The 17,390-nt window shown below is 41.4% G+C and overlaps 1 protein-coding gene across 1 annotated transcript; it reads left to right on the forward strand.

Moving 5' to 3' along the window:
- Positions 1 to 344: 344 nt before the first annotated feature.
- LOC117751520 (polycystic kidney disease protein 1-like 2) lies at positions 345 to 17,242 on the forward strand. The gene is made up of 41 exons (XM_034563440.1): positions 345 to 660; positions 1,234 to 1,392; positions 1,478 to 1,666; positions 1,925 to 2,035; positions 2,533 to 2,680; positions 2,775 to 3,004; positions 3,092 to 3,502; positions 3,598 to 3,725; positions 3,824 to 3,962; positions 4,885 to 5,083; positions 5,193 to 5,304; positions 5,392 to 5,533; positions 5,753 to 5,965; positions 6,375 to 6,517; positions 6,743 to 6,922; positions 7,035 to 7,172; positions 7,422 to 7,568; positions 7,648 to 7,772; positions 7,867 to 7,987; positions 8,425 to 8,553; positions 8,643 to 8,868; positions 9,036 to 9,226; positions 9,346 to 9,576; positions 9,972 to 10,073; positions 10,178 to 10,356; positions 10,466 to 10,612; positions 10,710 to 10,909; positions 11,277 to 11,503; positions 11,591 to 11,810; positions 12,269 to 12,741; positions 12,944 to 13,040; positions 13,118 to 13,258; positions 13,342 to 13,527; positions 14,043 to 14,373; positions 14,872 to 15,005; positions 15,105 to 15,232; positions 15,316 to 15,476; positions 16,032 to 16,242; positions 16,380 to 16,481; positions 16,568 to 16,699; positions 16,823 to 17,242. The coding sequence occupies exons 1-41, from the start codon at positions 345 to 347 to the stop codon at positions 16,991 to 16,993; spliced, it is 7,470 nt and encodes a 2,489-aa protein (XP_034419331.1). The 3' UTR covers positions 16,994 to 17,242.
- The last annotated feature ends 148 nt before the right edge of the window (positions 17,243 to 17,390 follow it).

The following is a 17,390-nucleotide window of genomic DNA, read 5'->3' on the forward strand; positions in this document are numbered from 1 at the left end:
ACAACAGCAGAGACAGCTGAAGCCTTCAGCTCCTGTTAAAGTTCAGGTTGACATTTTCATGGTCGGAACAGGTCTGAATGAGAAGCTTATCTCACTCTGCAGGCTGTGGAGCGTTACATTAATGGAGGCAGAGGAGTAATCAGTGACTGTTGACAGTGGGCTTTGGTCCCTTTTGACCAGTCCTGGGCTTTGTTTATACAAAAGAATGATGGGCGCAATACAAAGCTGCAGCCAAGAAGAAACCCTAATGTCAGAAATCATCCTAAAGTGCCAGAATTACTGACGTCAATGCCCTTTAAAGACACAATGTTACCAGAGAGTCTGAACAGTGTACAGATGCAGGGATGGAAAGCACTGTTTTCCCCACACTGACTTTGATGGTTCTCTTCCTCACTTGTTCTGCTCAGGAGGATGCAGAAGCTCTATCCTGCCCAGAATACCAGGAGGGTTTTGACGGCTCTTGCTACGAGTTTGTGGGTCTACAGCGATCCTTCCTCAGTGCCCAGGGGTGGTGCGAGCGAGGTGCAGGACACCTAGCCTTCATCCTGAATGATGAAACACAGCAGTTCCTCCAGAAGCACCTGGACCCGGAGAAGGACTGGTGGCTCGGGCTGGCACCTGCAGCTCCAAACCTCACACTTGACTCGGCTGCCACCGAGGGTGAGAGGGCATGTGGGTGGGGAATTACTGTAGACACTGCATGACTTATAATGGCTAAATATAAATGTTGTCAGTTTCTCTGAAACCTACTACTTCAGTAACTGTAATTTTAAAATTGTATATATCTGTGATCAGGGATTATAGCGAATAATGTCAGAAATGAAAATGATCACCGCAGCAGCTATCTCATTGGGCAGCTTGCATGTCCATTGTATAGATCTGTAATGTGTTTGTTTACTGTCATTTGTTAGAAGACTGGCACATTTTGATATCTCCCTCAAGCAGCAGGTGTTCATAGAGATATTCCTCATTCATTCAATAGGCTTGCTGTCAAGTGGTCTGATTTACAAATGTGTCTTTTTGTCCCTTCACAGAGAATGAGTCCTAATCGTTCATTCACCCTGTCACCAGCTCAATCTATTGCTTTGTTTTTTTATTATCCTTAAATTGCATCTTTACGGAAAGAACAGATAAGGAAAACAACCTTGTTCGAACATCTGTGGCCTAAAGAGCAGAATCCAAAATAGAAGTTTGATGTAATTAAATGTTGTATTTGTTTTTGTCCTTTCACAGGTTCCCTTGCATGGCTGGAAGGCTCAGATGTCAGCTATAGTAACTGGTTGAACACGCCAGATGCACAAGCAGCCTGTGGATATATCCTGAGACATTCAGGCTTTCAGTGGGAAGCAGCAGGGAACTGCAGCCAGGAACTCAACTTCATTTGCCAGTATGGTATGTACTCGTAAATAAATCCCGAAAAGCATTAAAATTATGTTTTGTTTGCTCCCCTTATGTAATTCTTGATTATTTTTGTCAGATTCTGGAAGATCTATCGCATGTGATGGCCAAAATGCAACATTGCAATGTGGTTCTGGTCAAGTTGTGGAGATAGATGACAGCTTCTACGGTCGAAAGACAATTCACTACTGCAGATCCAAACTTACAGCCTCACCTACATCCTCCCAGGAGGAGTGCAGCTGGATAGATGTGATGGATTCTGTAAAAGGTATTATTAATATACATGTATAATAGATTAGGTTACTCGTCATTTACATGACAAGATATTTACTTAACTTACTACCTGGTACTTTGAATAATGGAACATTTTGTTGAAAGGGGTATTTGTATTTTCTTACCGTACGCCATACAAACTACATTCTTGTTTCATGCTTTGTGTCAAACATCAGTGCAGACAAAAGGATTACACTTCCAGAAAAGACATTAGGCAAATCCCCCTACTTACTTGATTTCTGTGTCATTCCAGCCCATTGCCACAGTCTGCAGGCTTGCCAGGCTCCAGTGGATTTGAGCTCTTTTGGTGAACCATGTCCTCTCCTGGGAAGTTACCTGTCTGTAGAGTACACCTGCAAACATGGTTAGTTACTTCCACTATACATAGACTTTATCCCTCTAAAATTGTTGTAGATTTAAATCATTATGAGTTTAATCAGATTGGACAAGTTAACCCTTTGCCATATTAACTACCCATATATTAAATGTATTGTCCTACTGCCTTACAGCTACACAGGGTATATGTAGCTCACAGCCAGTTTGGGTAGAGCCATAAGAGTGGCCGATGTCGTCACCCTCAGACTATGTTCTGTATATTCTGTGTTCCTCTTTCCATTGCTGAACCACATTTCTTGTCCCTGAACTAGCCCACAGAGCTATGCAGCCTCTCAAGCTCAACTTGCCTGTTCACTCTTAACTTTATTGCATGATTGCATCGCTGACGTGACTGCAGAGTGATGAACTGCAATGTTATGTATATTTTGTAACAGGAGTTAATCCAGGATGCATTATGCTCGTGATGAAATGCTCCTGCTCATTATGTTTGGAGAAAACCTCTCTGAAGCCTTGTTTTCCTCTCAGGACTCCACTTGTTGATGAGCAAGCTGGCTGCCGTCTTCGATAATGTCACCATCACTGTGAAGTGGCTCCTTAATCCTTTTCAGGGGAACCTCACATGCACACTGAATGCTGGAGATGGCCACATTATTGATCCATACAGCCCAGCAAAGTGAGTAATTGCATTCAACCCGACAGCGGGATAGGTTCTTATTCATTCACTATTTACGTAACTGTATTTGAGCTTTACTTTACCTGTCTCACAGGATGGAGAGCACTATGATGCACAAATTCACCCGTCCAGGTGTTTTCATGGTTGGAGTGGAGTGCACTACCAGTGACTGGCATGTCACAGCTCAGAAACTAATAACCATTCAGCAGCCTGTTGGAGACTTTGGTGTCATTAAGTGCTATAGCAGGAATATGTCAACAGGTGGCACTAAATGCAACATGCTTCATGGTAGGCCTGTAGAGATCCAGGTTATGGTAGAGGCAGGTGAGTCGGTCTAACACTGTAGGGATTAAATGCTTCCAATAAATCACTGAAATACAGAATAATCGGATTTGTTTTCTTCATAAATAGGTACAAATGTTTCCTACACGATTCAGCATGAAGGCCACTTAGTTGCAAACGTGTCAGTGGAGAATGGGATCGAACCCCACAACATCACACTGAGTGGGAGTGTGGTGGAGAAGCTTGGTCACGGCTGCCACAACCTGACTCTAACCGCCTCTAACAGGGTCACAGCCCACGCAGTGTCCACTGATCTGAAGCTGTGTCTGCTGGAGCCCATTGAAGGCCTACAGGCCTCGGTGAGAGCAGAGGAAGACGTGTGTCCAGACTCTACTGATCTCACCATTGGTGTTTCGTTGGAGCGGGGAGCCCCTGCGGAGCTGCTCTTCACTCTGACTGGAGCCAGCGACGCACTCTCCGAGAATAGAGACATGCTCAATGGCAGCTTACAAGCTTACATATTCTCCAGCCCACTTGAAGGTAGTTACGGCTCAAGCTGTGCTGTAATTAAATGAATACAATCACCCATAGTGTGTAAAACATGTGTTCAATGCTCTTAAACTCTTTTGGTAAAGGGCCGTTGAAGCTGACGCTCCGAGCCGTGAATGCCCTCTCTGCCTCTGATGTGGACGTGGACTTAGAGAACATACTTCGGGCTTGCCAGAATCACACAGACTTTTCACCAGATAATCATGGAAACACAGTATGTTGGAGATTAGTATCAAACAATAATGATCTGTGCATATGTTGAGGTGTTTGCTTGTTTCTGTTACAGCACAGTTACTTTGGTTTCATCTACAGACAGATAGTGTGAGTATCGACAACTTGAAATTAACTGCGACTCCGGACACGTTAGTTGACTCCACTCAGAGTGTCACACTGAGTGTGACTGGAACTGAATCGTGGCCCAGCAAAGGACTCACATATGAATGGGAATGTAGTAAGTACCACAATGAATTGACGACTGATCATTTTTTATTCATACATCAAAATTGAAGTGATTACAGGGGTGAACACAATTAGAAAAACACAGACAATCCAAAACAGTTACGAGTGAAGCTTTGAATGCTCCGTGTTTGTAACAGGGAGAACATTTTAATAAACATTATGAATCCTGTTTTTATTCGTTGTCCTTAGTCGTATCCTGATTTTGATAATTTTCAGGATGTGAATATCACTTTGAACGTAACAGACCTGTTCAGCTCTCTGTATTCATGATTCTAACAGGTTTCAGATCATTTGTTTGACTTTATGTCTTTGCTGAAACTCCCTGTTTGGTCTCTGGCTGCTTGGACAGACACTGCTGGATTGGATTTACCCATCTGATCACCAGTAATGTGCATGTTAAGAGGACCAGTACAATTTATTTAGTGTCCAACCATCACTTTCATTTCCTTATTACTGGTGTCAGACTTTCAGTCTCATTTTGGTGTAAATCATCATTACATTCTTACAACGATCACACTGATTAGAAACCGGCCTAATAACGAATGTCTTCACTATTCTGGTTTCTGTTAGCACACTCCAAACAGCATTTTCTGGTTTGTCCAGATTTCTGCAGACAGGATATGATGTTAACATGTTATCTATACATCTATAAACACAGAACCTCCAAAAGCTCTGAACATAACTTGGACACCAGTGCACATGTGAACATACTCACAGGTGTTGCTTCCATGTTCAATTACATAGTAGTTTCTGAGATTGTATCTAGTGGGGATGTTCTACTGGGTTATATGTTCTTGTTATTGTGTCCATCCCCTGTAAATATAATGATACTATGGTTCAGGATATTTGCTTCTGTAATATCTTTATTGTTGGAATGTTATTTTAAAGCTCCGTTTCTGCTTCTTTCCACACAGAAGGAAACTGCAAATGCAGAAACAAAACAAAGGGTGAGACTCATGTTATTGAAAAAGATTGCCTTCCAAATCCCTTTGATATTTTCAAATACACTTTAACTGTGAGGAGAACAACCTGGTTCAGGAAATGGGTTGACTTTGCTTCAGCTTCAAAGTGCATAACTGTTGCACCAAAAGAATTCACAGACGTCACCATCAGGTAAACAGGGATAATTTACAATAAGCACTCAAATATGCTCATTATATTTATTCTGCAGGTTTTATAAATACTGGAAATGACATTTATATAACTACTTTTATTCTTGCAGTTGTGATGATTGTGCTTCAATAAATGTCAACGATCATGTGAAGCTCAGACTGAGCTGTGTGACGACTTGTCCAGATGTAGTTTGGTATATTGAGGACCCCAAACCTTTGGCGGTAAGACTGGAACAACAACTTGAATTTATTTGTAACAATGGCGTAAGAGATTAATGTGTCAATTATTAACCGATTCTCTTTTCCTAGGATGACCTTAAAGAATGTTACTCCAATGCAGGATGGAGGCCACTAATTGAGAGGCAGGATGGCAACACTGAATATGTTGTACATAGCCAACAACTGAAAGTGTCAAGGGACGTATTGCACAACATTAGTGTGATTGCTTATGGTGCGTTTTCATCCTATAGTCATGATGTTCTTTTCAGCAATGCAGCACTTTTTTAAGATATTTTTTAGATATAGATTATAGAACTAAATGTTGTGCTTTGTTCAAAACTACTCACAATTACCTTTTTTTGCTTGAACTGAAATGCATCATATATTAATATACCTCTGGCTTTGAAAAAAAAATATTTACAAAATGCATGTCTTTTTCTTTTTTTTACAGGCAAGAATGAGCCAGGTTTTGTCAAGTACACTTTTCCAATACCAGGTCCTGAGCCAACGAAACCAGCTGCTACAGAGGTCCCTGCAGACACTCGGCCCCCCTCGTGTAGCATCTCACCGCCGTCAGGAACCGTTCTCGATGCTTTTGACATCACCTGCAAAACAAGCTCTTTCTGCTCCACAGGCTGTTTGTATTGCTTCAAAACAGACACAGGTGAGAATATGCACACGTACCTCTTGATTTAATTCACTTAAAATAAAAAGCCTGTTGCAATTTGCATATTCATTGATTTCGGAATTTAAAATGAGGAAGAGGGAGGAGATTTTCTAACTAGATAATTGAGCTCTTTTGCCAGTCAAACCATATGAAACCATTTTGTTAATTCAAAGGGGAGTAATTTCATAAAAAATAAATCATAAAAACATAAAAAAATGTTGAGCTCCTTTAAAATTGTTGTACTTAATAAATAAATGTAGATTGAGTTTGATGACAATGGCTTACCTTTGCCCTTTCCTCTAAAAAATAGTTAGGCCTGTGTTAGGCCATTTAGTAACATGTATGCAGAAACATAATCAATAATTCCATACAACAGTTTTATTGAATTGTCCCTTTTGTCTTTAAGGAAAACATCTGCGCTGCAGTAACGCAAATGAAGTGAAATCTGTGTTCCTGCCTCTCGGAGATAAGAACAACAATTACAGTTTGTCTGTCGTGGTGACTGTGAAAAATGAATATGGGAATACCAACACTACTGTCTCCACTCAGGTTTGTCATCTATCAGTATCTTGAGGAAACAAGATTTTGATTTATTGTCAAAGAGGGAGATTTGTTTTCACAACCAGTTCACAGAAACAGACACTACACTACATTAGAGCCGTGTATTTCCAACCGGATGGAAGTAATGTGAAGTGTCGATTGAGGGGGCTTAAAAACAGGTTGTCCTTCTGAAAGTCTTTGAATCATTCAGAGTGACTGTTTCTGTCCCTCAAGGTACGAAAAAGCGTCTCGAGTACATCTGTGGAGATTCTCCAATCGGCAGTGGAGGACAGTGTGAGTCAGTTGGAGCAGCAGGGTCTTCTCTCTGGTGAGACACTCGGACAGATATTTACTTCAGTTTCTGATATGCTGAATACAGATGGCAGCACAAATCAGAAGGATGCAAGGACGCAGGTAACAGCACGTGGTCGATGTTGAAACTGTCGTGATATATTGTTGTGATATTTTTGTATTGTTGGCGAGTGGAGTGCACCGTGTTGGTGATCAGCCCTTTCTCCTCTTTCAGCTCAGAAAGCAAATGTTAACCAAAATGACAACAATTCTGCTGGACTCACCCAGCAACACAACTCAGGAAGTGCAAGTGACGGCCAGAGCTGTGGCCGGACTCACCCGGCGCCCAGATGAGCTCAGTCCCGCTGCTCAAGTACAGTAGATCAGTTTGCTTTAAGACATTGTAAAGGAGGCTTCAGCCTGAATTACACAGACAAAACAACAAAGAAATAAATGTTCAGGATGCATCATTTTAAAACTTGAACCTCAGCTTGAGTGAACTGAGAAGAAAATGAAATGTTTAGAAAATGATATAAATAAGATGTGGATACATGCTGATCAGTTCGTTGGAAAGTTGGACAAAGATCAAGTGTAATCTGTTTCTGTGTTATATCCTCTCCAGGAAGAAGCAGGTTCCTTGTTGGTAGACCTTAGCTCCTCCCTCAACACTATCAGTGTTAATCAGGACGATGGAGATGAAGGAGAAGTTGTGCAAGCAGCTACACCTATAGTCGAAGCAGCCAGTAATATTTTGAATGTTTCGTCAAATGTAAGAACGGAAATATCACTGATACTGTTGAATATCAGTTTCTTCAGACACCAAACATCACATCATGTGTTTTCCTCAGAAAAAAGTCTCAGATTTCCTTCTTACTGGGATAAGCAATGTTCAAAGTGCTTTGCTGAATAATAAAATGCTGGATGGAGACCCTGCCATCATTGATTCTGGTCAGATCAGTGTGTATGTCAACAGGTAAGAGAAGACTGACACTGGCTAGAGCTTGTACTTAAGAACAAAGTAAGGTTTACTGAAATTACTACAGTAATTCTGATTGTGCTTCCTGCAGAGTGTCTCCAAAAAAGATGCAAATGCAGGATGTAAATGTCCAGAAGAACAGCTCCTCCAGATTTTCCTTCCCCGCACTGCCTGCTCATATTGTCTCTCCAGAGGAGCCAGTTGATGTCAGAGTAAGTGTGCAGTGAAGATGCTGATGCAGCCAGATTAATGGTCATCATGACCTTTTTCAAATGTGTTCAGTTGCCAAAGTCTGCTTTTATCTGGACATTATAAGGTATGATTGATTGATTCAATCAACAGATCTGCACAACAAAGAATCACACAAAAACACCACTTTAAATATTGTGTTTACCACAAATAAGTCATTCAGCAGGAAAAACACATACAAACTGACTAATTGATTTATGAAATCTCAGTCGACTAAGACCAAAACGACCAAGCAGTCCTAGATAGCATCTACAACTATGGACCCAACAGAAAAAGACTGAACAGCAATGTCTGTAAAAATGATAGATTAAGGCCATATCAAATTAGGTCTGCTTCTTTGAAGTAATCTGAGTCACAATTTAATTTGAACATACCGCAACATATGTTCTTCTCCTTCTAGATGATGAGTTTTGAGAAAAACCCGTATTCTTGGAAAGAGGAAAACATCACAGGAACTGTAGGATCCATTTCTCTCACCAGAGTGAACGGCACTGTCATTTCTGTAGAGAATCTACCCAACGAGATAGAGGTAATGTTTGTTTAAGCGCTAGTTTTAGTGTCTTTACTTTGGATAACATCGGTGGATTGTTCAGCCTAATGTGTTTTCTGGGTTTTCAGATATTCCTACCCAGGCTTGATGTTGGGCAGGAGAACAGCACGGTCCTGGACTTGGCCAATTTCAGCACATTAATAATTAACGTTCCCTCGCCGGATGTAACACTGGTGCTGAAAATGGAGCCGTCTGAAAACATATCCTTCATGCTATTCCTGGGATGTAAAGATTATCCAAATGATGATAATTATGTAGCAAAGACTCAGATGCCGCTAGAGAACGCCAAAGGAGGTACAAATTAAAACTACCAGACTTACTTTTTGTAGAGCACCTAATATGACTTAAAGTCACATTTACATTATATTCATGTTTATCATGGTGAGAGAATTAGCCAGATCTGTGTGTGTGAGCCTCCATTTGTGTGTGTTTGTATGAATATATCTCCAATGTTAACACAGAGGAAAAATACACCTGGGTGCTGAGTCCCAAAGACAGAACAGGAGAAGTTGGAGAGCACTACCTTGTGATGAAGCCCATTGTTGAGCCAGGCATCAAATCCATGAACGCCACTGTCACTGTCATTTCCATCGCTGCCCAGTGCAAATACTGGAATGAAACTGAGTCTTCTTGGAGTGAAAATGGCTGCAGGGTAAGTTAAAAGCAAACACACACACATCCACAGTGGTTGCATCATTGTATGTGTTGTGCATTAAACCTTTTAAAAATGAGCTGTGAAGTCTGACCGGCTGGTTTTCTTTTTTTCTTCAGGTCGGTCCACTAACCACAACTCTGGTTACCCACTGCCTCTGTAACCACTTGACTTTCTTTGGCAGCTCCTTCTTTGTCATGCCGAACTTAGTTGATGTGTCACGCACTGCAGAACTTTTTGCTACGTTCACTAACAATCCTGTGGTGGTGTGTTTTGTGGGTTCTATCTTTGCTGCCTATCTCCTGGTGATTATATGGGCACGCAGAAAAGACATCCAGGACTCAGCAAAGGTGATTCTCAATGCAGACTGTCACAACTTTATACCGTTGATTTGAAATGCCAGACCATTTGGGAAGTCTGATTCAGATTTCTATGCTCACACATATATTATGATAGCCTCAAATTATTAGCATGTGGCAGAGTTTGAGACACCACTGTATCTGTATCCCTGTTCATGTCTTAAGTTGGCCTGTTTATGCTCCAACGGGCAATCACATTCTGTGAGGTCAATAGGTTTTACAAAATAATGGGTGACCCTAAGCTACATTTAAAGACATATACAGTTAAAAAGATATTACTCATGCAAAGTACCTATATTCAACACCAGCTCTGAACCTCCACAAAATGCACTACCTTATTTAATTGAATTTACCAATCAGGAAATGTGTCTTTGCATCACTTGTAGGTCAAGATAACAGTGCTGGAGGATAATGACCCCTTGGCTGAGTATCATTATATGCTGAATATCAGCACAGGTCATCGGCGTGGTGCATCCACCTCCTCCCAGGTCAGTAATGTCTGTTAAAGCTGACCCACAGTATTACACCTGTCTGCTGCTTCTGTTGCATATGTATGATGCTGACAACTCTGTCCATCCTTTTTTGGTTTTAGGTGACGATAACCTTACTGGGCACAGAGGGAGAAAGTGAGCCCCATCACCTGACAGACACTGAGAAGCCAGTGTTTGAGAGGGGTGGGGTGGACATGTTCCTGCTCACAACACACTTTTCCCTTGGAGATCTGCAGAGCATCAGGCTGTGGCACGACAACTCTGGAGCACATCCAGCATGGTACGGGTTAGAGGGCAAGACCTTGTGACACCAAAGAGGATTAAACCATGACGTTGAGCTTTTACCATTACCGTTACTACTTACACAAGATACATATTGAATGTTACAGGTACGTCAACAAAGTAATGGTGCAAGATCTGGAGAGTGGGCAGAAATGGCACTTCCTGTGTAATTCCTGGCTGGCTGTAGATGTAGGAGAGTGCGCTCTTGACAAGGTCTTCCCAGTAGCCACAGAGATGGACTTGAAGAGGTTTAGGTAAGACCAGCCATGGATCTGGTAAACACTTTACCAAAGAATCTGACTTGAGTCTGTGTTTTATTATTCATTTCTTTCCCTTAATACTTCTTTCAAGTAACCTGTTCTTCATGAAGACAGCCAAGGATTTCAGGGACGGCCACATCTGGTTCTCTGTCATTAGTCGGCCTCCCTGCAGCACTTTCACACGAGTGCAGCGAGTGTCCTGCTGTTTTTCCCTGCTGCTTTGCACCATGCTGACCAGTATCATGTTTTGGGGCATCCCCACTGACCCCTCTGAGCAGACCATGGACCTGGGTAGGTAACAAAACATAAAGCTTCTTCAAACTAGCGATAGATTAAGTCAATAAGATGTGAAACAAAACATTGATTACTTTACGATGCAATGGAATACTTTCAAATGACTTCTTCAAATCCAACTCAAATTCCTCCCGTACACTGACAGAAAAGACTCCTGAAACATCATGCACACATGCAAACATATTTATTTTTAAAGTTATTTTATGGCAATGACCTGGGGTAAGGAAAGTATAACTGGGACAGTAGCACTGCTGAATGGATAGATTAGTATCAAAATAAAGTCTCATAGAGAGAGTAGTTAAAAGACCCTGACCTTTATTCACATGCATGTAAACTTGATTTAAAGTAATACTTTACTTTGCAGGTCACATCGAGTTCACCTGGCAACAAGTTGTGATTGGAGTTCAAAGTTCAATCATCATGTTTCCCATCAATCTCCTTATCGTGAGTATCTTCAGAAACTCTCGGCCTCGAGAGAAGGGCGCCAAAACAGACACGTGTAAACAAGGAAAGACCGGTCGAGTTTCTCCCTCGCAAACGTCTTCCCCTCAGAAAACGCTGAAGGACATCACTCCAGACACTGTGATCAAGGCGAGTTAACAGATATCCATATCTGGGCTTTGGAAGTGATAACTCCTCTGTTCTCCACCTCTAAAGGGCGTGATGTTTCTCCGTTAGGACATAAAGAGAATTGCTCAGTCACTCTCAAAGGCCATGAAGAGTCCGCTCCCTCACCTGGAGCTCCGGCCCGGTCAGCCCGCCGACATCAACACGCTGCTGTCTCTGGTGGAGGACATCATCCGACAGCAGAACCGTGCGGCTGGAGACTTCTACACTGACGCCTCCAAGAGGGATCCCTCTATGATTCTCAGTTTGCATGCAGTTAATCTAGAACACGGTACAAAAGTCCATACGGCTTTATATCATGTGTTTCACATTTGTATTGGGTGGTCCATTTGGAGGACCATACTTATTAAGAAAACAGGCAAGAAATTGATATAAGGACCATTTAATACAAAGGAAATATTTAAATAACATACTTAGACATTTTATCTTGAGGATTTATTTTTATTTAGCAATGTTTGGATTGATAAATGTTATCCATGATACAAAAATCGAAAGATTATTAAGTATAATAATTTTCTTCAATATCAACTAAAAAAGATTGGACTATGGGCAAACTGCATCTTTTCTTTTACATACAAATCATAAACTCTCCTGATACCCCCAGACTGAACGATAAGATGATGGTGATGTGATTGGTGACATTGTCAGCGGTCTAGATTAGGCCAAACTTTTTTTGTTTTTTAGCTCGTCTATGGCCTGTGGTCTCATTCTTTTGGGTTTTTGTTTCAGAAAACAGCATGTTGGGGAGCCCTGAGAAGACGTCAGATGACGTTCAGAAGAAGAGCAACAACAGCCGGTATCTGTACAAGCAGCTGCGTCATGTTGAGAAGGGGCTGGGTTTGTTGGGACTTTCTCGTTTTCCAAACCCAGACAGCTACAACCGAGCCATGCAGCAAGTTCAGGGAATGAAGGGTCTTCTGGAGTACCACCTCCACTCGTCCAACCTGGAGGGAGCCCAGCTGGACCGCAGCCCCAGTCCAGAAGAGAGCGTCAATGAAGAGTCCACCAAGAAGTGCTGTCAGGGCGGGCTGCCGTGGTGGTTTGTGTTTGTTGGTTGGATCCTGGTGATCGCAACCAGCGGTGTGTCAGGATACTTCACCATGATGTATGGGCTGACGTACGGGAAAGACCGCTCCATAAGCTGGCTTATCTCCATGATGGTCTCCTTCTTTGAGAGTCTCTTTATTACTCAACCTCTGAAGGTGAGCGACGTGGCAGTAAATGTTCAGCAAACATGGATATCATTGCAAATCTTTAGAAAGCCATTCATTAAGTGAACTTATAACCATTTGCAAGTCATTCCAGGTTGTCTATGTACCTCTCGTTACTTCAGTACATACTGACTGTATTTATGATACATTGATCAGTATGAGATCCCCTGGTATTGAAGTTTTTCTGTCATAGGTTCTTGGTTTTGCTGCTTTCTTTGCACTTGTTCTAAAGAAAGTTGACCAAGAGGAGTACGGAGAGCCTCAGATAGATGAGAGTCTGAGGAACACAGGTACAACTTTTTTAATTTGTGTTGTACTTGTTTTGTGTGAAAAAACTAAACATGTCAGTACAATATTCCTTTCTCAGATGATCCTGATACAGTGCGGGCAGCAAGAAGAGACAGCACTTGCAGTTTCTATCAGCCTCCACCTCCCACTGACATCGAGAAGATAAGGAACAGAATGATTAAGGAACAGAAGGTCTTCGCACTAATAAGGGAGATCCTTGGTAGGAGAACCACATTGAAACAATATTTGAAGCAATGTAATACGCCTTTAGATGCTAATGGGAGATGTTTGTTTGTAATGCAGCCTACATGGGATTTATGTGGATGCTGCTCCTGGTGGCGTATGGCCAGAGGGACCCCAATGCTTACTTTCTGACCCAACACATTCGGCAGAGCTTCAGCAGAGGGATCTCTGACAGTATGAGTATTCAGGATATGATCAACTGGGCAAACGCAACTCTACTGAGCAACGTGTTTGGAGAGCACCAAGGTCAGCATGTCGTGACGTTATTAACTGACGCACACGACTGATTTGCATGACTGCATGAATCACCTTTAATATTTGTAAATTAGTGTTTGTCTACATGTAACAAAAAAGGAAAACACATGCTAATTATTCAGTTGTCATCATTTGGTAAATAGATATGTAGCTAATATCAGCTTTTTGTTTATTTTGACTATATTGTTGTGTAATAGTATTGTTAAATATGATATAAATTTGCAATGCCTGAAATTGTACCCTTACTTGTGCGTGTTACTACTTTACTACATGATATCAACACTATATTTTTACAGTAAAGTATAAAATGCATTCAAACATTTCCTGTCATTAACCTGTAACTGTGTAAAAAAGGCCTTGTGGTTCAAAATATGGACTAATATGACTAAGACTTTATTCATTTGTTTATTTGAGTGTGACACAAACAATGATGTTTTATCTGCCAAACGTTTTACTGCTCTTTTCTTTAAATGTGTTTGTTCTTGTTACCTGATAATCTGTCACAGGATTCATCACAGATGGAAACTCCAGGCTGGTGGGTAATGCTCGCCTTCGCCAGGTGAGGGTGCAGCCAAACTCCTGCCACGTGGCTCCCTCTATGCAGCAGTCCGAGAGGGACTGTCACGCTCCATACTCATGGGAGTTGGAAGACATGGGCTCCTATGGTCCAGGCTGGAGCCGCTCTGAGGGTCATAACACCTCGCTGAACCTTCAAAGCCCGTGGACGTACCAGTCCCAGCATCAGCTGAGGGCCTTCCCCATCTGGGGCAGCGTGAAACTTTACAGAGGAGGAGGGTTTGTGGTGGATTTAGGGCCAGATTTACACAATTCCAGCAGGTAGGCATAAGAAAGATGATAAGTGAAAAGATAAGTTTACTTCCCGAATAGTTGATTGATAGAATATGAATGTCAACCATTTGTTGGTTCCAGCTTCTCAAAGGTGCTGTTTGTAGGATTTGTCATAATTTAACATTGAACCGAAATGGGCTTGTTTTTACAAATGATTATCCACTAGTGAAAACATATTCATTAATATTGTATTCAGTTTCTGCCAATAGATTCCCCTAAATAGATTCCTAAGGGAATTAAAGCTTTTCTTAATAGCTTTTCTACAAAACAATAATTAGATAACAAAAAAAATAGTATTTGCAGCCTTATCGTATTGTACATTCATTGTGAATTCACATTTTATGGTACATTAATACTCCATCTTTAGATTGAATAATACATCTTCTATCTTGTAATTAGCCTCAAATTAGTGTAGCAATGGCCTCTGCATCAGAACATGCTAGTTTATGACATTTATAAATTGTATCATGTTTTCTCTCCTTGTAGATCCGTTCAGTACCTTTATGACAACACCTGGTTTGATGTGTACACCCAAGCGGTCTTTGTAGAATTCACTGTGTACAATGCCAACGTCAACCTCTTCTGTATCGTCACTCTCATGCTGGAGACCACAGCCATAGGTACAGTAAGTGGTCTATGTCCAGCCATTGTATGGCAGCTGCCCATAAACTTTAAATGTTAAAGAAAGCATGTTGCCTGTGGCCTTGTGTTTCCTCCAGGAGCTTTCCAGTTCCGCAGTGAGCTTCAGAGCGTGCGTCTTTACCAGTCGACCGGAGGCCTTCACATCTTTGTCATGGCCTCTGAAGCAATTTACTTCCTCTTCATCATCTACTACATGTTTGTCCAGGTATTTATTCATTATACCTTGAATGTACGACCATCACTGGTAATAATAATGCCTTCTCACACAAACCCCTGTCCTCCGGATAGGGAAAGATGATGAAGCAGCAGAGATGGGCTTATTTCAAGAGTAAGTTGAACTTGCTCGAGCTGGCAATTATCATCCTCAGCTGGAGCGCGCTGTCTGTTTTCATCAAGAGGACTTTACTTGGGCAACGTGACATAGAATACTACCAGAACAACAAAGACCAGTAAGCAGTAAGAATAACACAACCCATAAGAGTCCATGCACAGGGTTTTACAGTATCTTAACATTGACATGAACAACAGATTTTGCTCATTATCTGAGTATTTTGTGTATTATTATATTTTGACTGTCCCTTGTAGTTAGTTACCAGCACGTCGTCTTTGCAGAACAGTAGAGGCTTTTTTCACAACTTCACCAGTACACTCACTTAAAGCTGAAAATTGGTTGATACAGAATATATGTGAGAGAAATCTTTGAGTTGTTTGTAAACAGCTTTTACAGTATATGCTGTGTAAGCTAGTGAAAGATGATGTTTTACTCAGACCAAATTGGATACATTAGCTGTCTACATTTTATGATTAGCATTGTCTGACAAATGCTCAGAGAGAATACGTCATTGAAACTTTTTGAAATGAATTTGTACACAGAGAATCTGTTATTTGAATTTAATTTCAACTCAATAAATAGGAAAGCATTACTAGGTCAACTTTGTGTTTCCTCAGTGTATTCAAACCCTATTTCAATAGATTGTAAAACAAGACTCATGTTCTGTCTCCAGATACGCCAGTTTCCACGAGACAGCCAAGGCCGATGCAGTGCTGGGGTATCTGATTGCCTTCCTGGTGCTATTGGCTACAGTCAAACTGTGGCACCTGCTGAGACTAAACCCGAAGCTGCACATGATCACAGCCACGCTGCAGCGAGCCTGGACTGATATCTCAGGCTTCCTGGTGGTCATGACCATCATGTTCCTGGCCTACTCCATCGCTGTGAGCAGTTTCCCACACTTCAACAGCAGCATGCTGCTGCAGTCACTGCATCTCTTTTGTTCCCATTTTATCATATTTTGTTTACAGTAGTGACGGTATCGTTACATTAACACAGAGACTAACTTTCCTTTTTTCAGTCTAACCTGATGTATGGGTGGAAGCTATACTCCTATCGTACTCTGCTGAATGCTGCACAGACCATGGTCAGCTTGCAGCTTGGTATTTTTAACTATGAAGAGGTTAGTATGAGGCTATTATAAAAGTACCACAGCAGATTATGACAGCCGACCCTTCTTCAGTGCATGTCTTCCTCCTGATCCCTCAGGTTCTGAATTACAATCCGGTGCTTGGAGCTTTCCTCATCGGCTCCTGCATTGTGTTCATGACCTTTGTGGTGCTGAACCTCTTCATCTCTGTCATTCTGGTGGCATTCAGTCAAGAGCAGATCCATCACAAGGTGACTCACCCACACTCAGTCTGAAATGTCTTATTGTACACATGTTGTAGAAGAAGTGAGATCTTCCCATTACAGATAACTTGTTACTCATTAAGTTATGCACATTTCTCAATGTTCTTACAGCCGTCAGAAGAGGATGAGATTGTGGACCTGATGCTGATGAAAGTCTTCAGTTTGTTTGGACTCAAATGTAAGAAACAAGCTGGCGACTGCCCAACTGAGAGGCCAGTTGGTTCATCTGCTTCAAATACTGGACCCTCAACGATTTCTTCTGAGAATATTATTGATGGTTGAAATGCTTTCACACAGTCCTTTGCTTCAGTTTTTGCTTATGTTGCTTTGTGACTGAATTGCAATGAATTGTATTTTCAAGTCTGTAAATGATTAGCATTTGTCTGTACTGCTGCAGATATGTCACTCTTGTAGGAGAAGCTCAAACGCTGAGAGGAAGTAGGAACCGAGGATGATCCTTATGTTACGCACTGAGGCACTGTATTTAGGCTGCTGTATATTTTGTTAAGCAAATAAATAACAAATATTCATGGTTACGACTTAAACATTATATCTGCATACATCTGACTTTTTTTTCATATTATTGCTTATTATGAAACAAGACCACACTTTTGTTATCACTCCCAATGGGTAGTATAAAACATATATCAAACAATTTAGTGCTAATACTATTCATTAA

The sequence above is a fragment of the Cyclopterus lumpus genome, chromosome 3 (assembly GCF_009769545.1).
Source record: "Cyclopterus lumpus isolate fCycLum1 chromosome 3, fCycLum1.pri, whole genome shotgun sequence".
Taxonomy (NCBI): domain Eukaryota; kingdom Metazoa; phylum Chordata; class Actinopteri; order Perciformes; family Cyclopteridae; genus Cyclopterus; species Cyclopterus lumpus.